Consider the following 25347-nt stretch of genomic DNA (forward strand, 5'->3'; position numbering starts at 1 on the left):
ATTGGTCTCATTGAATTATCGCTTTTTCAGTCAGATCCAACAGTTGAGTGGAAGGTATTCATTCTGTATTTTCATTTTGTTAACATTTAACTTCAGGAATTGTTGTCACATCACTCTACAGTCTTTCACAACTGACACACGATTGACCTCAGACTGATTAAATCAGTTATCTGCAAATGTAAGGAGATGCCTGTCATTGTAGTTACTCCTACCGTCATTTGTATATACAATATACAATCATTGGGACGCTCTAAGGCCGACATGTTAAAAAAATCCAGTACCCATTTCACTGTTCATACCTACATCAAGATTAACAGTAAGATTAGTGGACAGTAGTTTACTAACTACAATGTCTGGTTGGATTATAGTAAAGGCCGAGGAGAAATCTATAAATATAAATTGCATGAGTTCTCAAGATGTTTGTACAGGTAATTAAGTAAAGTAGTAGTAGCATTGCCTACCCCTCTTTAAGCCCCATTGCATTGGGTCGAGCGTGCCCTGAGCCCTTTCAGTCGGACTCGATCACTCAAAAGTCTTCATCACTATTGAGGTCAGGGCACAGTCCTTATGCCATTGAGCTCTTTCAGGGATCTGTGTTTTGCAGGTACAACAATGGCTAACTTCCACACTTTTGGGAACTTGTGCTGGGTAAGTAACAAGGTAAAAACATCACACAAATTTAAAGAAATTTGCCAGTGATAATGTCAGGCCCACGGCTCTTTCTAATATCACAATATCCTCAACATAGATCTAAGCGAATTGGCACCGATTGTGGGCTGAGAGGTGGCAGTACAATCACTGAACATAACACATCACTATGCACTTTTTTTTAAAACATGTTCATTAAAAATGTGTTATGAATCATTCAGTGCAATTGCAAGCTCTGAGTTTGAATCAAAACCATCAATGGTGACCAATTGTTATTTTCTTGGTTGTCATGGCTTTCATGCCATGCCACATTGCCTTTCTCTCTCACAGGGAAGTGAGTGTATTGACAAGGAAAAGATGGACCTGAATATTTTCCTAATGTACTGTACATCACAGGGACAGTAGAGACAGCTGAGGTGAAGATTTGCATTTGATTTGTGTATTCTCCTCTGACCATATATGACAACTAGTGTACTTTTAAGTTCACATTTGACATCAGTTGGTAAACAGCAACTACCACAATGAAACATTTTCTTGTTTCTTTGTGTCTTCTGGGAACCTTTCTACACACATTGGCTCAATGCCCTGTCTCAGCGTCAGAGTTTCAGCTGGAAGGAGATTATTTGTTAGGTGGACTTTTTGATATCCATCATGATAGTGACGGTGTTCATCATGACAGACCAGAAACCATCGACTGTTCAAGGTGAGTTTCACAATAAATTGGAGTTGATTCCTTCCTAAAATAATAAAAAATGCCTGGTGTAACAGATGACAGATCATGCATGCAATAGTTTGGTCAATGGATTTCCCCAAACCCAGTTTTAATAATTGCTTTATCATCACGGTTGAAGGGCATTAAGTCTGCATTATTGACCTCAGTTCTTGTTCCATGAAATCTTCATCCATGTCTGTACAGACTTCACAAACAGTAATACTTGAACAGTGGAACTCATTTTTACACCGCCTCACTGTCTTTCTTCTGTCCACAGTAAGCCCTTAATTATGTCAAGCTATCGAAGGTTTCAGTTGATGAGATTTTCTGTAGAGGAAATCAATAACTCGACTGACCTGCTGCCAAATGTATCTCTGGGCTATGAGATGTTTGACCACTGCTCAGATACACAAAACTTTCCAAGCATTTTCAACCTCATATCGGAAAACAGATGGATCCAACCGCAGGGTGAACAAAAAAAGAACCTGTCTAAAGTGATGGCAGTGGTTGGCACTTATACAAGCACTCAAGCCCTGACTGTAGCCCCACTCTTCATGATGAATCTCATTCCTATGGTAAATTTGCCAAATATTGTGTTTTAACATATTTTTCCAGGATGATAACACTTTTGATCATTTATCACTGATTATGATATGATTTTTTGTGTTATTCTTTCTAACAGGTCAGTTATGGAGCACAAAGTTCTGTCTTTTCAAGGAAACAGAATTTTCCCTCTTTCCTAAGAACAGTGCATCCCAATGAAGATCTCATAAAAACTATTATTAACATTGTGCAGCATTTCAACTGGCGCTGGGTTGCCTTTCTTAACATTGATGATGATTATGGGAAAGATGGCCAGGACTTGTTCATAAAGGGGATAAAGGACACTGAAATCTGCTTGGCGTACACCAAAGACCTCAATAACTTTACAGATCACTCCAAAATATTCAAACAGATTGAGACACGGAATATAAGTGTCATTATTGTTTTTGCTCCTGAGTGGACTGCTGAACCTCTCATTAGGTCAGCAATACAACTAAATGTCACCAACAAGGTGTGGATCGCAAGTGATGCATGGTCTTTGAATAAGAATCTCCCCAAGGAGAAAGGAATCAAAAATATTGGAACTGTAATTGGGGTTTCTGAGCCAAGAGTGACAATACCTGGTTTCAGTGATTTTATCTATTCTTCCAGAAGCCAGACTCATTGTGAAAATGCAGAACAAAATATGTTTTGTAATCAGATTTGCAACTGCAGCAGCGTGAGAGCTGAAGATGTCATCACTGCAGACCCATCTTTTAATGTTCCTGTTTATACTGCTGTATATGCCATCGCTCATGCCTTGCACAATGCATTGCAATGTGGATCTGGGAGCTGTAATGGCAATATTACAGTGCAGCCACACATGGTACGTATAACTGTGATACCATCACACACTGTGAAAAAAGTTGAGTCTGATTTCTGTCTTTTGCGTTGGTTGATCACCCACCTGGATGTGCATGCTATCTACTCTTATTACGTTGGAAACATTGCCTTGGTATCAAAATTTAAATACGATTTTTTTTAGATAGAAGAGTGTACAATCTAATAAACCACTTTCTAAATCCTCTCAAGAGGGGCACCACACTGTATTTCCTTCAACCACAGTTATATTTTTAGTTTGCTTTTATTATTATTTAAAAGCAAACTATTTATTGAACACCTTCAATGTTTATTGTGAACACATGCAAGTAATCTGAACTTTGTGTACCCACATCAGGTTCTAGCGGAGCTGAAGAAGTCAAACTTTACTCTTTTAAACCAGAGCATTCAGTTTGATGAGAATGGTGACCCCAACTTTGAATCCTATTCTATAGTTTTCTGGAACCACAGTGGTGATGCAGAGAAGATTGGCTTTTATAATTTTTTCCATTCGTCCCATTTCTTCATCAACAACAGTAAAATTCAGTGGTACACAAATGGAGAGGTAATTTGTTTTTTTCTTTTCAAGAGTTTATGTGCTATGTCTGGATTTAAGAATACTTTGTTTTGGTTTTCTCATTTCCAGGTTTGTGTCTGCCTGCATGCGTGCGTGCGTGCGTGCGTGCCTGCGTGCGTGCCTGCGTGCCAGTGTGTGTGTTTAATTAAAAAAATTAGTAATTTTCGGGAAATTCAACCAGTGTTGGTTGTTCTTAGATATAATTTGCAGGGATGTCTAGATAAAAAAACTCAATGTCAGTTTAATATTACAAACCCTGTTTATAATTTTAAAATGATGTATAGGTCTAAATTTTGCTGCAGAACACAATATCAGGAACATCAACCAGTGGTGGCTTTTCTCATAGACTGTATAAAAAATGGACGTAGTCTCTCCGTCGGGGTCCATTCTCTCATCTTGATCCAATCATACTCGCGTCTGGGAGCCGCCATTTTGTCAGACTGTGACTCCTCCTCATTTCCTCTTACCAAAAAAGGGCATTGATGTGACATTGGGGGAAGGGGAGTCATTTTTAAAAAAAAAAATTTTTGTAACGGGACCAGGATTTTTTAGAGGGCAGACATTGACAGGACACTCCATCTGTATAAACAACACTTAGTGGAAACCTTGTTTACAATTTTAAAACAATGTATAGGTCTAAATATTTCTGCTGTATCATTTGGTTCCACCCCTTAGAAAATTCTCTTTCCTGGACTTATATGTACTTTTCTGCTAAATAATTGTCTTGTACAGGTGCCTACTTCACTGTGTTCCGCAGAATGTCCTCAAGGATTTGCAAAAAAGTATGATGGAATCCACAAATGCTGCTTTGGCTGTAAAATCTGCCCAAAGGGAACTTATGTCAACAGCACAGGTAAATTATTATACATGAAAGAAAGAAAATGAGTAAAAGCAGGGTATTTCTGGCCTTGAGCTTAGTTCTTGTGAGCTTAATTCAAAGTGTTCAGCTTTTTTAATGGCCAAGAAGGTTTACCAGTTATTTCATGTGGATTGGACACAGTTAAACAGGTTTCCATGGTCAATCTGAACAATGCACACAACAATTAAACTAGAGCAATAAATTGTTCCTATTGTTACAATAATGTCTAAGGAAAAGTTCATTAAGGCAATAGTTCACAACAGGCTATTGCTTCGCTTCAGGCAGAACAATGCCCATTAGCCGTGATATAATGCCAACATATCATGGCCTGAAGTGACCTATGTCTTTTTAAAAAACAGTTACCAACTACGACAATATTGAAGTGACAAAAATCATGCATAAAGCATTGTTCCTACAAATAAATAGGCCCTCGTGGCCGGGCTGTTGCTATGGAACGTACTATTATGATGCAATTTAGCCTGTTGCTGCCCTGTTAATTCAACCGAGCGTAGCCTAGCGTAGCTTCTAGACATCATGAAATTTCTCAAACTGAATAAATGCCACACATATAAACGCTAAACTGCTTTGCTAGCTCAATAGTGTGGTAACTAAGATATCTGCTGAAAAACAGATTAAAAAAATAGTTTTTTCTATGGACAGATTTAAGCAACAGATATAATTTCTACTGCCCATTGACTCACCAGTCAACTTAAAGTGTAAGTCTGGCAATAACTGACCCAACTTTTTTTTTTGGCATGACATTACATTATTTTTTTTTACTTACATTTTTAACCGCTGATATTGCTCAAAATAGTACCAAACCTCTGCAGTTGCATGATTAGTCTCTACACAAACCTTTTTACCATCTATTATTAACTTTTATTTCACCAAACTGCCACAAACCACAAAGTTTACATGTTTTGCTGGAACAAATCACCAACAGGCTTCTTCCTTTTTGCTGTCAACATGAACCTACTGGTAAGGCACAGACTTGCAAAACAGTCTGTATTTAATAAACTCCGGATTCGCTAACTACGTTGTTGGTGCTTCATTTTGTGTATAAGGTTTGGTGCAATTTAGAGCAATATTAGTGGTTAAAAAATGTCGTTTTGGATGTGTTCACTGCGCCACCCCAAACTAATCAGTGTTTGGGGCTGTTAGTGTCTCTCCGGGATTTCTTAATACATGGTTGATCAATGAAAAAAACTTTCTCGATGGCTTAATTAATGCATTTTCATGCCAAAAAAGACCACAGGGTGCATTTTAACCGGACTTATACTTTAAGATAACGTTGAAGCTTGAACATGTGAATATGTAGTGCTGCTTAAGCTATTCGAACCATCAATTTTATAATTTAGGATTACATTCAGTATCACAGATTAAACGCCCAACCTACCTTCTTGAACTCTGTTAACCCACAGATGACTTACTTTAGTGGAACTAAACTTTACTGAAAATCTGTCCTTTCTTGTAAAACAGTGGATGCCTACAAGTGCATCAGGTGTAAGGAGACAGAACGGTCTGCAGAAGGAAGTACATCGTGCACTCAGCGGTTGGTGGAGTACATCCCATTCACAGACAGTGGGGCTATACTGATCATGGTCGGGGCTTTAGCCTTGGTGGGCCTCACACTAGCCATTTCTGCTCTCTTTGCCATCAACTACAATACACCTGTGGTCAGATCTGCTGGGGGACCAATGTGCTTCCTAATTTTAGGCTGCCTCAGTCTGTGTAGTCTCAGTGTATTCTTTTACTTTGGTAAGCCAGCAATTTCCTTTTGTATCATAAGGCTCTTATCATTTTTCTTGTTCTACACTGTTTGTCTTGCATGTTTTGTTGTCCGCTCTTTTAAAATTATTTTCATTTTCAAAATAGCCGCCAATTTTCGAAATCTCCTTATGTTGTGGAAGAAATATCACGGACAATGGCTGGTCATCACTGTGGCGATTATGATTCAGGCACTCTTACTTATTATTGGCTCTACTTGTGACCCCCCCAAACCCTACAATGACACACTTTGGGACCCAGACAAAATCATACTTGGTTGTGACATTAGTCTGAAAACATTCGGTGGTTCTGTGGTTTTACTTTTGTCTTTGTGCTTGCTTTGCTTTATTTTCTCCTACATGGGAAAAGACCTCCCGAAGAATTACAATGAGGCCAAAGCAATAACCTTCTGCCTGCTCCTGCTGATCCTCACCTGGATCATCTTTGCCACTGTATACGCACTTTACCGTGGAAAACACCTCCAAACACTAAATGCTCTGGCAGTACTCTCCAGTCTCTACTCCTTTGTGTTGTTTTATTTCCTCCCAAAATGCTACATCATCATTTTTCAACCATACAAAAACACACAGGAGTATTTCCAAGGTCTCATCCAGAATTATACCAAAACAATCAGCCAGTAGCAGATTACATACTTCAGGTTTACACAGTGAGATATTTTCTAAAGCAGCGACTAATTTTACTTTAAGCAGTGACTGTTTTCTATATAGTATTTCTGTATCTCCTTTACCTAATGCATCCTTTTTGATCAGATTATGAAAAAGACAGCAGCAATGTAAACATGCTGTTAGATGTAGCACTGATTGATTTCTAAAATAATGTTGTTAACAATGCATTTGGAAAGATTGAAGAAGAAAATAAAGTGTGGGGGGGGACACTTTATAATAAAGGTACAGTTGTATGACCCTCCTAGTTAATTATGTTAAACTCGGTAATGATATAGATATTTACATGTACAGCAACAACAGTAAGAGTGATTCAATAAAAAATATCAAATGGAATGTGTGTGATTTCCTTTCTGTTCAAAGGTTTTTTGTGGTTGCTATAACACTGTCACCACATTAAGGCGCCACTTCCCTGTGATGCTGTCTGCAAGTTAGACTACTGGCTAACCCCATGAACCCCATGGTCCTTTTCGGCATGAAAATACATCAAATAAGCCATGGAGACAGTTTTTTTCGTTGATCAACCATGTATAGAGAATACCCAGATAGATGCTAACCACCCTAAAGGCTTAACTCTGATTAGCTTGGGGCAGTGCGCTGAACACTGAACACATTTTTAACCACTAATATTGCTCAAAATAGCACCAAACCTCTGCAGTAGCATGATTAGGGTCACTACACATAAAACGAAGCACTAACAACTTAGTTAGAAAAGGAGGAGTTTATTTAAAAAAGACTGTTTTAAAACACTTACCAACTGCCCAACGACCAGCCCCCCTCATAGTAAAGTACAACTTGATCATCGAATGCAATACAAAAGGACGGAGGTGGCGTTAGGTCACGATAGGTCAGTGGGTTGCGATAGCCACTAGTTCAGTGAAAAATTTCTGGGTTGTAACTTATCATTTCATTCCGGTGCTTACACTGTCATTCCCTCACATGTGCTGTGAGTATAAGTACTATCAGTACCAAATTGTCAACACGAGATGTAGAAAACCAAGTGTAGCCACAGTAGCCATATTTCCAAGAAAAAAGGGGGTTTTAACTTATACATGCAACTCCTTTCATTTCCACATCAACACTTGATAGAAATCCTCACAAAAGCCAAGTAATATTGCATTTCCATGGAAGGCCACAGCTCGACTTTCTTGATCGGAGTAAAATAGCGCCTTCTGTATCCAGCATTCTAACAAGGAAGATTAAACTATCTCTGGGTGATTTTTTGTTATTAATCTTTCTCATATCCAATTTAACCAAAACCTTTAGAAATGCAGTTTAACAGATAACCTTACTGAGTGAATGGAAGCATTATTTAAAACTCAGGAACTAAACAGAGGCTTTGCGCTTCTGAAACTACATAAACATAATCATGAACAAGATACTAATAGTTAGTTACAGTTACATATTTAAGAGAATGTCTTTGAACAGCCAGTTACAGTGAACTTAGCTGTTTTTTTAATTTATCAGGAGTCCTTTTTGGCTTCATTCCTTAATTAAACGTCTTTTCCTTGTCCTTACCCCGTCCTGCCACTGGATGTCACTCTGTCTCCTTGGGTGAGACAGTCCCTTAGTTCAATTACCGGACAGATGTCCTGCTGAATAATACTCTTAAAGGGGGTTCTCCATTTGGGGAGGAGGTGTTCTGGAATGCGATTTTTCTACACCTTATCTCACAGGGCAAGAGTCGTAAAACTTCTTATCTCACTTTCCTCTCCTGTGAGATTTAGCAGATGGCCAAAGGGTAAATCAAGAATGAGAGGTCACAAAGGAGCAGTTCCCATTGAGGTTCCTACAGGCCCTTGCTTTGAATGACTTCAGCACATCTGTGCCCACAGAACACCACTAGTTTCTCATACTGCTCTGGTTTGATCTTGGTCCATTCTTCTTGCAGTTCCTTCCAAATATTGTTAACTGTAGGGTTCCTTAGCCATTCATTTGTTGCCAAGGATTTTCCAGAGATTCTCTATGGGGTTTAGATTTGGACTCTGGGCTGGCCATTTCATTGTTTCAATACAGTATAGTATGATGGGGCATTGACTTGCATAAAAATTGCGGGCTGATTGGGTGACAATTGCAGTTGAGGCATTGCATGTTTGCATGCTGTACAAGAGGCCCAACTCCTACTGCAGAACATTCAACATTAAAACAATACAAACAATATCAGACAAGACCACTGCTTGTTGCTACTCACGCAGCGGTATGTTCCAAAAGAGACATAAGTGTCCAGACTCTTAACTCATTACTTAGTTGAATCACCTTTGGCAGTAATTACATTCGTTAATGAAGTGACAAACTTTGCACATTTGGATTTGGAGATTTTCTTTAAATCTTGGGAACCTTCAATCGGGCAGAAATGTTTTTGTAGCCTTCCTTACCTCTGTGCCTTGACACAATCCGATCTCACGTGGCTTGAATTTTGTTCTGATATGCATGGTCAACTGTGAGACCTTATGTAGATGTGTGTTTCCCTCTTAATCGTATCCAGTCAATTTAATTTACCGCACGTGGACTCAAATCAAGGTGTAGAAAATCACACACAAGATGACAGAGAGAAGTGTTAGGCACCTGAGTTAAATTTCAATTGAATTATGTCAATCAATGTCTGTTTACACTTTCTCATCACAGTGTATTGAGAGTATTGATGGGTAAAAGAAGAACCCTAATACATTGCTAATGTACTGTACATCACAGGGACAGTAGAGACACCTGGGTTGAAGCTTTGCATACTGATTTGTGTATTCTTCTCCGACCATATATGACAACTTGTGCATTCTCAAGTTCACATTTGACATCAGTTGGTAAACAGCAACTACCACAATGAAACATTTTCTTGTTTCTTTGTGTCTTCTGGGAACCTTTCTACACACATTGGCTCAATGCCCTGTCTCAGCGTCAGAGTTTCACCTGGAAGGAGATTATTTGTTAGGTGGACTTTTTGATATCCATCATGATAGTGACGGTGTTCATCATGACAGACCAGAAACCATCGACTGTTCAAGGTGAGTTTCACAATAAATTGGAGTTGATTCCTTCCTAAAATAATAAAAAATGCCTGGTGTAACAGATGACAGATCATGCATGCAATAGTTTGTCAATGGATTTCCCCAAACCCAGTTTTAATAATTGCTTTATCATCACGGGCATTAAGTCTGCATTATTGACCTCAGTTCTTGTTCCATGAAATCTTCATCCATGTCTGTACAGACTTCACAAACAGTAATACTTGAACAGTGGAACTCATTTTTACACCGCCTCACTGTCTTTCTTCTGTCCACAGTAAGCCCTTAATTATGTCAAGCTATCGAAGGTTTCAGTTGATGAGATTTTCTGTAGAGGAAATCAATAACTCGACTGACCTGCTGCCAAATGTATCTCTGGGCTATGAGATGTTTGACCACTGCTCAGATACACAAAACTTTCCAAGCATTTTCAACCTCATATCGGAAAACAGATGGATCCAACCGCAGGGTGAACAAAAAAAGAACCTGTCTAAAGTGATGGCAGTGGTTGGCACTTATACAAGCACTCACACCCTGACTGTAGCCCCACTCTTCATGATGAATCTCATTCCTATGGTAAATTTGCTAAATATTGTGTTTTGCCGTATTTTTCCAGGGGGATCAAATGATGACTTTTGATCATTTATCACTGATTATAATGTAATTTGTTGTGTTTCTTTCAACAGGTCAGTTATGGAGCACAAACTTCTGTCCTTACAAGGAAAAATAATTTTCCCTCTTTCCTAAGAACACTGCATCCCAATGAAGATGTCATAAAAATCATAATTAACATTGTGCAACACTTCAACTGGCGCTGGGTTGCCTTTCTTAACATTGATAATGATTATGGGAAAGATGGCCAGGACTTGTTCATAAAGAGGTTAAAGGACACTGAGATCTGCTTGGCGTACACCAAAGACCTCAATGACAATACAAATTACTCATTGATGTTCAAACAGATAGAGACACTGAATATAAGTGTCATTATTGTTTTTGCTCCTGAGTGGACTGCTGAAGACCTTATTCGGTCAGCAATACAACTAAATGTCACCAACAAGGTGTGGATAGCAGGTGATGCATGGTCTTTGAATAAGAATCTCCCCAAGGAGAAAGGAATCAAAAATATTGGAACTGTAATTGGCGTTTCTGATCCGGGAGTGACCATACCTGGTTTCAGTGATTTTATCTATTCTTCCAGAAGCCAGACTCATTGTGAAAATGCAGAACAAAATATGTTTTGTAATCAGATTTGCAACTGCAGCAGCGTGAGAGCTGAAGATGTCATCACTGCAGACCCATCTTTTAATGTTCCTGTTTATACTGCTGTTTATGCCATCGCTCATGCCTTGCACAATGCATTGCAATGTGGATCTGGTAGATGTAATAGCAATATTACAGTGCAGCCACACATGGTAGGTGTAAAGATAATTTGATGATCCATTTAATTTATGCTCACCACCTGTTTCTTGGATATTTAAGTTTCTGACAAGTTTATCTTACCAACATAAGACATCAGACAAATTTGAAAGTGACCAATCATAAACAGAGAATAATAGTCTGTTTTGTATCAAATATTATAGATGTAAATACAGTCTTCTTCAGAAATCATCTTCAGAATACAAGCCAAACGAGCTAAAATTCTCCTGCATCGATGCAAGGCTTTATGCCAGCACTGTACGTCCAGTACAACAGACTAAAAATGAGATAATAGATCTGCACACTACTCTGAAGGCATCCACTAGGTTACCTTGAGAGCAATGTCTCAGTCTCAAAAAGACTTTGACGGCCTTTGTCTTTATTAGACATTTTAGTCTAGATTTCTGTGAGGTTGAGTTGGTTGATCACTCACCTGGATGTGCATGCTATCTACTCGTATTACCTTGGAAACATTGCCTTGGTATCAAAATTTCAAACAAGTTTTTTTGCGACAGAAGAGTGTACAATCTAATAAACCACTTCCTTAATCCTCTCAAGAGGGGCACCACACTGTATTTTCCTTCCGTATTGTCTGTATTTCATCCACAAGAATATTTGAATAAGCAAACTATTTACTGAACACCTTCAATGTTTATTGTGAACACTTGCAAGTCATCTGAACTTTGTGTACCCACATCAGGTTCTAGCAGAGCTGAAGAAGTCAAACTTTACTCTTTTAAACCAAAGCATTCAGTTTGATGAGAAAGGTGACCCCAACTTTGGATCCTATTCTATAGTTTTCTGGAACCACAGTGGTGATGCAGAGAAGGTCGGCATGTATCATTTTTGCCATTCGTCCCATTTCTTCATCAACAACAGCAAAATCCAGTGGTACACAAATGGAGAGGTAAATTGTTTTTTCTTTTCAAGAATCATTCACTCACGGCAGCAGCTCCAGCAGGGGACCCCAAACTTCCTTTTCCCGGGCCAGATTAACCAGCTCTAGTTTGGGAATCCTGAGGCATTCCCAGGCAAGTTCCCTCGTCCTCTGATCCAACTCATCCCCAGATGTTGACCGGTTGACAGCTCGGCCCTCTCTCACTCGAGTGGCCAAAACATTCGGCACAGATTAGACGATATGATCACAAAGTCGTCTTCCTGCGAGTGGTAGGCCCACAGGACCAAGACGGTGTAGGTGCCACATACCTTTTTCAAGCAAACCTGGTCACCAGATGCTCACCGACAAGCCCTCTATCTAGGGCTCCAGACGGGGCTTCCGGTTTGCTCCGGGCAGGGTTTCTCTTTCTCTTCCTTGTTTGCTCCAAGAAGTCTTTGTGAGCCATCCTTAGTCTGGCCCTTCGCCTGAGACCTCCTCCGCCATGGGAGACCCTATGGCAGAGGCTTTAGTCGCATACAATGCACAAGTAGAAAATATTGAACTTTTCAGGCGAATCACATGATGCTGTGGCGAGTCAGCCAATCAGCATTGAGATTGCGGCTAGCGTCCTCATTAAATTCTCCATGATCACATCCAGGGAATCAGCCAAATCCCCCATTATTGCAGTCTTTTACTACATCAAGGAAACGTGACTGTTCCTATGGATATAATATGGATATAACTAATACCTGTGGATGGCAGCAACGTGCCTTGAGGCATCTAGTCTGCCATAAATCCAGAAGAAGAAAGCCATCACTGAAGAACGAAGCATATATTTGTCTGATATACAAGGACACTGGAGGAGACCCGCTGTGTGATGAAGAGGCAGGCCAGCATCCTATATGGCCTCAGAGGTTAAATCACTGCTGGCCTTATCTAACTACAACATAGCTGCTATTTTAAGAGCCACACACTTCATCTGAGAGCCCAATTCTGCTCTTTGAGAAGCATCCAGATCTCTGGTTAGCAGTAGCATAACTTCCCATTTAGCACAACAGCAGAGTAGGGTTTAGCTGCAGGCTAAAATAGCAAGGGGCAATTGAAGCTATGTTTAGAAATATGAAAAATGTGATCAAGAGGCGCGATACTTGCGTCTGAACATACAGTTAGGTTCACTGGGGCACAAAACCTCTCCACCATGATAAGGTGATGATTCCCAGAAAGGATTTTCAAGAGTTTATGAGCTGTATGTGCATTTAAGAATACTTTGTTTTGGTTTTTCCCATTTCTGCAGGGATGTGTGTGTGTGTGTGTGTGTGTGTGTGTGTGTGTGTGTGTGTGTGTGTGTGTGTGTGTTTAATTAGTAATAGCTGTGACCTGCAGAACACAATATCAGGAACATCAACCAGTGGTGGCTTTTCTCATAGACTTTATACTTGCGCCTGGGAGCCGCCATTTTGTCAGACTGTGACTCCTCCTCATTTCCTCTTACCAAAAAAGGGCATTGATGTGACATTGGGGGAAGGGGAGTCAATTTTTTTTTAATTTTGTAACGGGACCAGGATTTTTTAGAGGGCAGAGATTGACAGGACACTCCCTTTCTTTATTCAATTCAATTTTATTTATAGTGCCAAATCATAACAAAAGTTATCTCAGGACACTTTACAGAGTATGTACTTGGTTGTTATTGGATGTCATTTGCAGCGATGTCTAGATATAAAACTCAATGTCGATTCAATTTTCCAAACCTTGTTTACAATTTTAAAACAATGTATAGGTCTAAATATTGCTGCTGTATCATTTGGTTCCACCCCTTAGAAAATTCTCTTTCCTGGACTTATATGTACTTTTCTGCTCAATAATTGTCTTGTACAGGTGCCTACTTCACTGTGTTCCCAAGAATGTCCTCAAGGATATGAAAAAAAGTATGATGGAATCCACAAATGCTGCTTCGGCTGTGAAATATGTCCAAAGGGAACTTATATCAATAGCACAGGTAAATTATTATACATGGGAAGAAAATAAGTAAAATGAGGGTTGTATTTCTGGCGTTGAACTCATTTCATGGAAACTTAAAACTGTTCAGCTTTTCATGGCTAAGAAGGTTTACCAGTTATTTCAAGTTGATTGGACACAATTACACAGGTTTCCATGTTCACTCTGAACAATGCACACAACAATTAAACAAGAGCAATTAATCATTCGTATTGTTATTATTGCGTCTAAGGAATAGCTAATTTTATGACATTCAGTATCACAGATTTAACGCCTAACTTACCTTCCTGAACTCTGTTTACCCACAGATGATTGTATTTAAAAGTGAAACTGAACTTTATTGAAATTCTGTCCTTCTTTCTCGCAAAGCAGGGGATGCCTACAAGTGCATCAAGTGTAAGGAGACAGAATGGTCTGCAGAAGGAAGTACATCATGCAGTCTGCGTGTGGTGGAGTACGTCCCATTCACAGACAGTGGGGCTATACTGATCATGGTCGGGGCTTTAGCCTTGGTGGGCCTCACACTAGCTATTTCTGCTCTCTTTGCTATTAACTACAATACACCTGTTGTCCGATCTGCTGGGGGACCAATGTGCTTCCTAATTTTAGGCTGCCTCAGTCTGTGTAGTGTCAGTGTATTCTTTTACTTTGGTAAGCCAACATTTTCCTTTTGTATCTTAAGATACTTACCATTTCTCTTGTTTTATACTGTTTGTCTTGCGTGTTTTGTTGTTCGCTCTTTTCAAATTGTTTACATTTTCAAAATAGCCGCTAAGTTCCCCAGGCTCCACATTCGGTGGAAGAAATATCATGGACAATGGCTGGTTATCACTGTGGCATTTGTTACTCAGGCAATCTTCCTTGTTACTGGTTATGCTTATGCCACCCCCACACCCTACAATGAAACACTTTGGTACCCAGACAAAATCATACTTGGATGTGACATTAGTCTGAAAGCATTCGGTGGTTCTGTGGTTTTACTTTTGTCTTTGTGCTCCCTGTGCTTTATTTTCTCCTACATGGGAAAAGACCTCCCAAAGAATTACAATGAGGCTAAAGCAATAACCTTCTGCCTGCTCCTGCTGATCCTCACCTGGATCATCTTCGCCACTGTATACACACTTTACCGTGGCAAACACCTCCAAACACTCAACTCTCTGGCAGTACTCTCCAGTCTCTACTCATTTCTCTTGTGGTATTTCCTCCCAAAATGCTACATCATAATTTTTCAATCATACAAAAACACACAGGAGTATTTCCAAGGCCTCATTCAGAACTATACAAAAACAATGAGTGAGTAGCAGATGACATATTTCAGGTTAACACAGCAAGATACTTTCTAAATTGACCTAAAGCAAATCTCCATGTTTCCTCTGTATAATCAAAATCTGACACATCAGTTTATGTGTTTTTCCCTTTTGGTTAAATAATAAAAAATGTAAAGAAGACAGCAGTAATGTAAACATATTTTGAGATGTAGCCCTGATTGCTTTCTAAAATAATGTTGTTCATGCAAGATAATGCCCTTTTTGGATGCTGTATAATACATTTTGGAAGATTTAAGAAAATAATTAAGTACAGCCACAAAGAGCCGCTAGCTTGAAGATTCTAAGTCCTGTGTCACGATATTGTCAATTGCGCCGGTCTCATAAAGAGGCAATGAAAATCAGCTTTAAAGGTTTCCGTCCAAATTATCTGACAAATGTATAGCTATTTTTCACAGGGCACTTGATGAGGAAGTTACAGTTTTATGACTCTCCATGCTTGATCTTTCTGGCCTAGCTAGAAAGTGCTGCTGCAATGGATTAAAACCTATGCTACAGCTTTACTCACTGTACAACTACGCCATGCTATAAGCATGCACTTCACGTTCATTAGATTATGTAACCAGGTTTAGAAAAAACTTTGATAATCCACACGTTAAGCTCTGTAATGATTTAGATATTAACATTTACAGCAGAAATACAACAAGAGTGATTCAATAAAAATCAAAAGGAATGTGTGTGATTCTGTTCAAAGGTTTTTTGAGGTTGCTATAACGCCAATTCATTGTGATGGTCTCTACTGGTTAGACTAAGGGCACACCTTATATATACAGTGTAACATATGTTTTTGTAATGAGTTAAATATTAGATTTTTTTTTCTCAGTCCTTCTATAAGTTTGTTTCTGTATCTTTATGGAAACATAAAGTATCCATTATTGGGAATATGTGATTATTTCTTAATTTAATATACTGCCATTTTCTGTGAGTTGTACTGTTATTAATATTTCTATTTAATTTAAATCCCAAAAAGAGCATGCTTTAATTTTTTTGCTCCAGTAAAAACAACACACATACCCCCATTCTACCTCATTGTACAGTGATACAGCTGAAATGACATTACCGCTGTATGAAAGAGGCTGATAGAGATGTGATTACCATTAGCCTAATGGTTTTACGGTCAGGAGATTTAGGTATCTGGCTGTTATGTTTCTTTTCCAATAAATTCTCATTTAAGTTGTACCCCAGCACCAAATCAAAGGTGGTACTTAATATGACTACTTAAGACTACAACAACTTAATAAACAACAAATATGAAAGGAATGGTGACGTGTCTGGCTCAGTACAACACACCAGTGTAGTACATTTTCTGTTTGACTTTCCTATAAACAATTAGTCTGCAGTTTATACTTTGCAGTTGTATCAGCACTAAAGTGATATCAGTGCAACCTGACTGTAAGTGGAAAGGTTGCATGAGATTGTACAACTGTATTGGTCAATCAGATAGAGACAAGGAATATAAATATCTTAACTATTGCACTGAAAAATTAGCTTACCTGAGTGTTTTTAACCCATCCCAGAATTGTTAACTCTTGGAGATGGACCATACTCCATTGCTGACACAGCAGTAATATAGAATTTATAGAACCTCGGTTACATTTATAACTGTTGTTAGATGACTTTTCTTGCAAGACATTCAGCAACAAAAGGCACTGTCATGGCCATGGTTTGGTTAGGTTTAGGCATGAGGAGGATAAGGTTGGGGGTAGAATATCAGGGTTAGCCAATCAGAGGCAGAGTATGGCACGCCATGCCTTTGCTCATCCCTCCAGACCATCATTCTAGCTTCAGCATTTTTGAAGGACTTCATATAGACCCTATTTTGGTTTTGGTTTCTGCATCACCACGATTAGGCAGATCAAGTCACAGTTTAATACTAACATTGTAGTCTTGACTTATCATCAACTTCATCCCTGTTATCTATAGGTCATCCCTATAGCATTATCCTCTCTTCAAAGAGATGGTCACTGACAGTTAACATCTTGAAACAGTTTTAGCCATGACATTAAAAAAATGGTGTATCAATGAAAAAGACCATTACAATTCTGTGTTCTACTGTTTGTGTTAAACCTTGCATGACTGCCATGTGTTCATGCAAACGTTGTGTCTTCTTGTGTATTTAAGCAGGAAGACAGGAAACTGGTTTTGCATTAGTAATGCAGCTAGTATTTACCTAGTGTACGAAAAGATAATCTCCTTGTTCTCCTTTTTGTGTGGTTCAAATGAATGGTTGTGTTGTTTTTAATTGTTTTGTGAGACAACCATAATAGCCCTGAATATTTTATTGATCAATTGATTTCAGACTCATTGCGTCAACTGAGCTTGAGAAAACAAGATACATTACAATGAGGGCTGTCAAGCGATTAATTGAATGATTGTCCATAGTTAACTCATGGCCCATTTTTTTTTGTTATCAACATGAGCGACGACACATATACTCGCTTTATGCAAAAGTAGGTTTAATATTATTGCAACGATCCAAAACAATGAAATACTGCATGCTTAAACATATGCTTAAAGGGCATATTGACCTGAATGTAACATTACTTAGTCATATTACCCAAATGAAGTGCAATCTACACAGAGTGGTCTGCATTTGGCAAGGGGGAAGAAGGCTCTCTGCATCACCTGTATGCTTGGCCAGCAAGTAGTATTTGGGACTCTATGTACTCTATGTGGTGGTAGCTCAATTCACATGGACAGTAAATGCAGATAACTTTGGTCTTGTCGAGAGAACCATCTTTGAAGCTGAACTTGCTTATCAAAAGACCATCTTTATTAATTTCTGCTCAAGGAGGTTTGTCTGTGCGTGCCATCCACAATGTTATTGCTGCATCGATTCCAGATTTCCCAAACTACAGGACGGGCCTAGGGTCATAATCACAAATCATGCGCATAATTGGCCATTAAAAAAACACCAGCCGCAACGCTAAATCGAAATAGAGGCGTGAAGTAGTCTGCCAGGGGTTTGTGGGCAGTTCTCTGGTCAGCACTGAGTTATCTATCTGCACATAGTTTGCTCCTTAGGTTTGCATGTCCTCGATGCAAAAGCAATTGGCTGTCACTCCTGCATCAGACAACAGCCCATGCCATGCTGGCTTAAGTAACTCTGTATTGTTACAGGTCTTAATATCACACTCACTTGACAGCTCACTACATTGCTTTGTAAAAAATAAATAAATCACAGAATCAAAGGTCCACTTCTGCTTGGGTTTTGGTTGTTGATAGCTTTAGTTAACAGACTTTATTCGCTACAACAATTTTAGAATAATGCTGCATATAACAAAATGTGAAGAAAGTGAAGGGTCTGAATACTTTCCTAATGCAATTCACATGGCAGGGACAGTAGGCACAGATTAGATGATTTTTGCATAGTCATTTGTGTATTCTCCAACCACTTATGACAACTCATGCAATCCCCACCGTTCGCAGCTCACTGCAGATTGGTAAACAGTCACTATCACAATGAAACATTATCTTCTTTCTTTGTGTCTTCTCGGAACCTTTCTACACAAATTGGCTCAATGCCCTGACCCAGCATCAGAGTTTCAGCTGGAAGGAGATTACTTAATAGGTGGACTTTTTGATATCCATCATGATGATTGCCTAGTTTATGATGACAGACCAGAAACGATCAACTGCTCAAGGTGAGTCCTATAATACATTAGTGTATATCCTCTGAAGTTGAAAATGATGAAGAATGCCCGGTGTAATAGATGGCTCATGTAAGAATTTTGTCATAAACTTAGAAATTAGAGAACGAATTATAAATACTTGATTTATTCTGAAATACTGCTTTTTTATGTTCAAAATGTATAGATTATTCACTGTGGCTGTGACACTGCTGTACTAGCATGTTTTTTTAAATAACCAAGGCACTTCAACAAAAAACCTTATTTTGTGAAAAAAACAGTGGGCAAAATTAGAAAACAGTAACCATTGCGTCAGAAGCGAAAACTTAAACAATGTTTTCTCAGGGCTATAGGATTAAAAAAGGAATAGGTAGTGTAGAAGCCCTTGCTTTGAATTACTTCAGCACATCTGCACCCACAGGACATCACTAGTTTCTCACACTGCTCTGGTTTGATCGTAGTTCATTCTTCTTGCAGACTCTCCCACAGTTGGGTAACTGTAGTGGGTTACTCAGCCATAACTTTGTCACCAAGGATTTTCCAGAGATCCTCTATATTTATATCTGGACTCTGGGGTGGCCATTTCATTGTTTCAATATTCTGAGCTTTAAGAAACTGTGTAACCTGTTTTGCAGTGTGACAGGTGACATTGTCTTGCATGCAGGCTGTTTGGGAGACAATTGCAGTGGCGGTATTGCATGTTGCCGAAGGAAGTTTACCAACATTTGCAATTACCCTGCCATGTAGCTGTACAAGAGGCCCAACTCCTGCTGCAGAAAACATCCCCCAAACTATGACACCATTAGGGCTGACCCCGACCAAGGACCTGGACCTGCTGTGTGAAAAAAACAAAAAAAAACACTGTCTGTGAGTATGTGTCACAGCTTCCTGTTTCTGGCCCTTCAAATTAAAAGCCCTACAGCCTTTGTCACATAGATTTTCACTTAATTTTGACAAGAAACTGCTCCAAGTGTTTGTTTTTTCCTGGACCAATCGACCAATTTTCTGTCAACCAGTGCTTGGTCAACTTTTTGGGGGCAGCCCTAGACATAATATTTCTAAAGTTCAATTTATTTGGGTCTGATGGGAAACATTATGTCTGTCGTCGGACTGGGTAAAGACTGAACCCAAAGTGCCTAAAGAAGTCAGGCACTTGGAGAAGAAAGTGTCCGATGTCTAGATCTAAACCCCCCATAAGGAATCTCTGGAAAAACCACTGGCAACATAGTAATTTTCTAAGAAACCCACTACAGTTACCGAACTGTGAAAGAGACTGCAAGAAGAATGGACCAAGATCAAACCAGAGCAGTGTGAGAAACTAGTGATGTCCTGTGGGCACAGATGTGCTGAAGTCATTCAAAGCAACAGCCTGTACACGTCCTATTCATTTTTTGAATCCTATGGCCCCAAGAAAACATGTTTAAATCTTCTCCAGTGTCTCTAGGAGAACATTTCCACCAAAATGATTTTAAGCAACTGTTATATTAGCAAGGTTGAAAGATATTCATAACTGCCCTCAGTTCTTCAAACATATCAATTTCTGTGCAGACTGTGCATACAGTAATACTATTATTATAATTATTATCATTAATATTATTATTATTATGCTGATAAAATAATGTTAATTGATATTATCATTATTATTATTACACTGTCATACTGTCTTTCATCTGTCCACAGTAAGCCCTTAATTATGTCAAGCTATCGAAGGTTTCAGTTGATGAGATTTTCTGTAGAGGAAATCAATAACTCCACTGACCTGCTGCCAAATGTATCTCTGGGCTATGAGATTTTTGACCACTGCTCAGATTCACAAAATTTTCCAAGCATTTTCAACCTCATATCACACAATGGCTTGATTCAACCTTGGGATGAACCACACACAAACCTGTCTAAAGTGATGGCAGTGGTCGGCACCTATAAAAGCACTCAAGCCCTGACTGTAGCCCCACTCTTCATGATGAATCTCATTCCGATGGTAAATTTGCTGAATATTGTGTTGAAACATAATTTTCTCGGTACAACAAATGATAAAAACGGTTTTATAGCAATTTTGAAATATCAAAACAGCTTTTAATTGTTCGAAAATGTGCCGCTGAAAATAACACTTTCTCAATAACTCTTTCAACAGGTCAGTTATGCAGCTTCTAGTTCAATCTTTTCAAGAAAACAGAATTTCCCCTCTTTCCTAAGAACAGTGCATCCCAATGAAGACATCATAGAAGTGATTGTTAAGATTGTGCAGCATTTCAACTGGCGCTGGGTTGCTTTTCTTAACACGGATGATGATTATGGCATTGACGGCAAGGAGTTGTTCATAAAGAGAATAAAGGACACTGAGATCTGCCTGGCGTACACCAAAGACCTCAACGACAATACAAATTACTCACTTATGTTCAAACAGATAGAGGCACAGAAGATAGGTATCATTGTTGTTTTTGCTTCTGAATGGACTGTTGAACCTCTTATTCAGTCAGCAATACAACTAAATGTCACCAAAAAGGTGTGGATAGCAGTGGATGAATGGTCCTTAAACAAGAAGCTTCCCAAGGAGAAAGGAATAAAAAATATTGGAACTGTAATTGGGGTTTCTGAGCCAAGAGTGACAATACCTGGTTTCAGTGATTTTATCTATTCTTCCAGAAGCCAGACTCATTGTGAAAATGCAGAACAAAATATGTTTTGTAATCAGATTTGCAACTGCAGCAGCGTGAGTGCTGAAGATGTCATCACTGCAGACCCAACTTTTAATGCTCATGTTTATACTGCTGTTTATGCCATCGCTCATGCCTTGCATAATACCTTACAATGTGGATCTGGAAGTTGTAATGGCAATATTACAGTGCAGCCACACATGGTAGGTCTAACGATTATTTAATGAATAATTACATTTATTCACAACTTCTGATTCTTAGACATTTAAGTTTCTGGCAAGTTTATCTTATAGACATACACTTTTGAAGAGAACAATTATATACAGTAAGGGATGTAAACAAATTCTTTAAATCTTCAGAATGCAATCCAAACTGATTTTTTACCTGTCTGACATTACAAATCAGATAATAGATGTGCACTGCCAATGGCTTCCAGTAAGATACTTTAAATATAGCAATGCTTTAGTCTCAGCAACACAGTGTGTAAATATTTTGTCTGATTTCTGCCTTCGGTATTGAGTTGATTGATCCTGAACCTCTACTCTTATTACTTTGTAAACATTGCCTTGGTATCAAAATCTCAGACTTGAAATTTCGCAGGACAGTTCCTCCCTCCCAAAGGATTTTAAAAAATGTTCATTGTAAACACATGTAAGTAATCTGAACTTTGTGTCCCAACATCAGGTTCTAGCGGAGCTTAAGATGTCAAACTTTACACTTTTAAACCAGAGCATTCAGTTTGATGAGAATGGTGACCCCAACTATGGATCCTATTCTATAGTTTTCTGGAACCACAATGGTGATGCAGAGGAGATCGGCTTTTATAATTTGCTCCCATCGTACCACCTCTTTATCAACAACAGCAAAATCCAATGGTACACAAATGTAGAGGTAAGTTGTTCTTCCTATCAATAGTTTATACGCTAGATGTGAATTTAAATATATAATTTGTAAGATTTTCATCCAGCTAATGGTCTGTAAAGTTAATGTCTATCAAAGAGTGAGTTAAAACAATTTTGATTGATCATAGGGGGATCTTACTCAGATCTAACTCAGTAAGCAGCGGCTGGTCTGTCCAGGTGGAGCTCGTCACTGAAGCCTATGCTGCGTTCATTTGTACTTGGAAATCAGGAACTTTCACCTTTTAAGTCAGGCTTATATTGAGGGCAGAAGTGTATGTAGGAAAATGGAAGGTACCTACAATACGGGTGCCTCTTTGTCGTCGCTGCCATTCTTTGGGGGCATGAGAGGTAATTCTCATAAATCCATCCAGACAACCAAACTAATGTTGAAATCATAAACTAGGCAGCTCAACACCACATGTCCATCCACAGCCTTAACTCAACCACACCGCCCACATTTCGGGCTCCTCCCAATATTGCTCCAAACACTCACCCTCCTAATCCGCGGCATCCAGACCCTACGTGCAGGATGCATCTTCTTCCCCTGTCAACCCAACTTTTGAATTAACGTTCGTCTTCGCTATTTTGGTTTCCTCAGACGTCCAGCATGTACCACCTACAACCCATTGCTACATGCAAGCCTCAACAACACTTCTATCTATTTCCCAAATACCCTCTGGTCATTCCAAACTACCTAAGGCATGCACAGCTATCCAAGCAATATCGGAACAGTCCATTCTCGTCTCATCCAATGAAGTTCTTTTGGGGGTTGATGAATCAGCACACATCAAGGCGTAACCCCACTCTGAGCCACGCCCCCCGGGCAGGTGTGACATCCATACACTCCTCAACCCGCTTCGCACCATTCATCCCAGACGATCGACCCACGTCCTTCATCCCTGGTGTTCTCCATCCTTGGCGATCGACCCTCTCATCATTACCTTGACCCCTATCTTCATCCCACCTAAACGCACCCTCACCCCACCTTCTCGCATTCCCCGGCTATTCCAATTAAACTTCTCTAATATCGTACAATGGTGTGGTCTTGCTAGGGAATTTTTATTTAAACATGTTGCTGCTTTCCCATGTATTTGAAATGTTGTGGCTCTTTCGTTATGATGTAATAGAGATTTTTTTCTGCATTTCCACTCAGTGCAATATGTTTTAAACAAGGTTCTGAAAGCAGTGTTTTAAAATTAGATCCAGGCCCCTTTTATGAATGGGAACATATCTTTGAAATGTGATTTATTTGTGGCCTGTGAATAGAATGTTAAAAATGTTCTTAATATTGTGCTACTGTTTATAGTGCCACACTTAATGGCAAGAACATTTCAAATTGGCACTCAGTGTCACAAAGGTTGCAGACCCCTGCCTTACAGTATTCTCTTTCCTGCACTGGAATGGTCTTGTACAGGTGCCTACTGCACTGTGTTCCCAAGAATGTGATGTAGGATATGCAAAAAAGTATGATGGAATCCACAAATGCTGCTTCCACTGTGACATATGTCCAAATGGAACTTATGTCAATAATACAGGTAAAAAAAAACATGCATGCAACACTTAAATTAGAGCAATACATTTGTATTGTTACAATTCCTTGTAGAAATTAGGTAATATTAGAAGAATGTCTAACACAGCTTCTTAAACTCTCGTTTTCCACATATGATTTTTAAAAAGTGAACATTATCTGTCCCTCTCTCATGAAAAACAGATCATCCTGAAACATGCATCAAGTGTAAGGAGACAGAATGGTCTGCAGAAGGAAGTACATCGTGCACTCAGCGGTTGGTGGAGTACATCCCATTCACAGACAGTGGGGCTATACTGATCATGGTCGGGGCTTTAGCCTTGGTTGGCCTCACAATAGCCATTTCTGTTCTCTTTGCTATCAACTACAATACACCTGTGGTCAGATCTGCTGGAGGACCAATGTGCTTCCTAATTTTAGGCTGCCTCAGTCTGTGTAGTCTCAGTGTATTCTTTTACTTTGGTAAGCCAACATTTTCCTTTTGTATCTTAAGATTCTTACCGTTTCTCTTATTCTACACAGTTTGTCTTGCATGTTTTGTTGTTCGCTCTTTTCAAATTGTTTACATTTTCAAAATAGCTACCAAATTTCCCAAGCTCCACATTTGGTGGAAGAAATATCATGGACAATGGCTGGTCATCACTTTGGCATTTATTACTCAGTTACTCTTTCTTATTATTGGCTATACTTATGCCACACCCAAACCCTACAATGAAACACTTTGGTACCCAGACAAAATCATACTTAGTTGTGAGATTAGTCTGACAGCATCCTGTGGTTCTGTGGTTTTCCTTTTATCTTTGTGCTTGCTTTGCTTTATTTTCTCCTACATGGGAAAAGACCTCCCAAAAAATTACAATGAGGCCAAAGCAATAACCTTCTGCCTGCTCCTGCTGATCCTCACCTGGATCATCTTTGCCACTGTACACATGCTTTACCATGGAAAACACCTCCAAACACTAAACACTCTCGCAGTACTCTCCAGTCTCTACTCTTTTCTGTTGTTTTATTTCCTCCCAAAAGGCTACATCATCATGTTTCAGTCATACAAAAACACACAGGAGTATTTCCAGGGTCTTATTCAGAACTATACCAAAACAATCAGCCAGTAGCAGATGACATATGCCAGGTTTACACAGCTAGATATTTTCCAAAGAAGCAACAAATTATACGTTTGGTGTTTGCCCTGTATAATCAAAATAGGTCATGTCAGTTTAAAAGTGACTGGTTGCTTTTATAATAGTATTTCTGCACTTCATTTATAGGCCTAACACATCACTTTTAATCAAATAATTGCTGTCTGTATAATTATGTATACAGACAGCAATAATGGAAACATGTTTTGATATGTAGCCTGAATGGCTTTCTAAAATAA

At 39.1% G+C, this 25347-nt stretch overlaps 3 protein-coding genes across 3 annotated transcripts; all 3 read left to right on the forward strand.

Annotated features, from left to right (window-relative positions):
• Window positions 1-612: 612 nt before the first annotated feature.
• LOC310952063 (taste receptor type 1 member 1-like) lies at window positions 613-6605 on the forward strand (the record flags this gene model as incomplete). The annotated part of the gene is made up of 8 exons (XM_083920550.1): window positions 613-648; window positions 979-982; window positions 1243-1351; window positions 1638-1935; window positions 2043-2768; window positions 3120-3326; window positions 4071-4191; window positions 5677-6605. The coding sequence occupies 8 exons, from the start codon at window positions 613-615 to the stop codon at window positions 6603-6605; spliced, it is 2430 nt and encodes an 809-aa protein (XP_083776676.1).
• Window positions 6606-9937: 3332 nt separating this feature from the next.
• On the forward strand, window positions 9938-15235 carry LOC310952064 (taste receptor type 1 member 1-like; the record flags this gene model as incomplete). Its single annotated transcript, XM_083920551.1, has 5 exons — window positions 9938-10222; window positions 10333-11058; window positions 11763-11969; window positions 13815-13935; window positions 14307-15235. The coding sequence occupies 5 exons, from the start codon at window positions 9938-9940 to the stop codon at window positions 15233-15235; spliced, it is 2268 nt and encodes a 755-aa protein (XP_083776677.1).
• Window positions 15236-20581: 5346 nt separating this feature from the next.
• On the forward strand, window positions 20582-25084 carry LOC310952065 (taste receptor type 1 member 1-like; the record flags this gene model as incomplete). The annotated part of the gene is made up of 5 exons (XM_083920552.1): window positions 20582-20866; window positions 21020-21745; window positions 22227-22433; window positions 23859-23979; window positions 24156-25084. The coding sequence occupies 5 exons, from the start codon at window positions 20582-20584 to the stop codon at window positions 25082-25084; spliced, it is 2268 nt and encodes a 755-aa protein (XP_083776678.1).
• Between the last annotated feature and the right edge of the window lie 263 nt (window positions 25085-25347).

The sequence above is a fragment of the Echiichthys vipera genome (genome assembly GCF_963691815.1).
Source record: "Echiichthys vipera genome assembly, chromosome: 9".
Classification (NCBI taxonomy): domain Eukaryota; kingdom Metazoa; phylum Chordata; class Actinopteri; order Perciformes; family Trachinidae; genus Echiichthys; species Echiichthys vipera.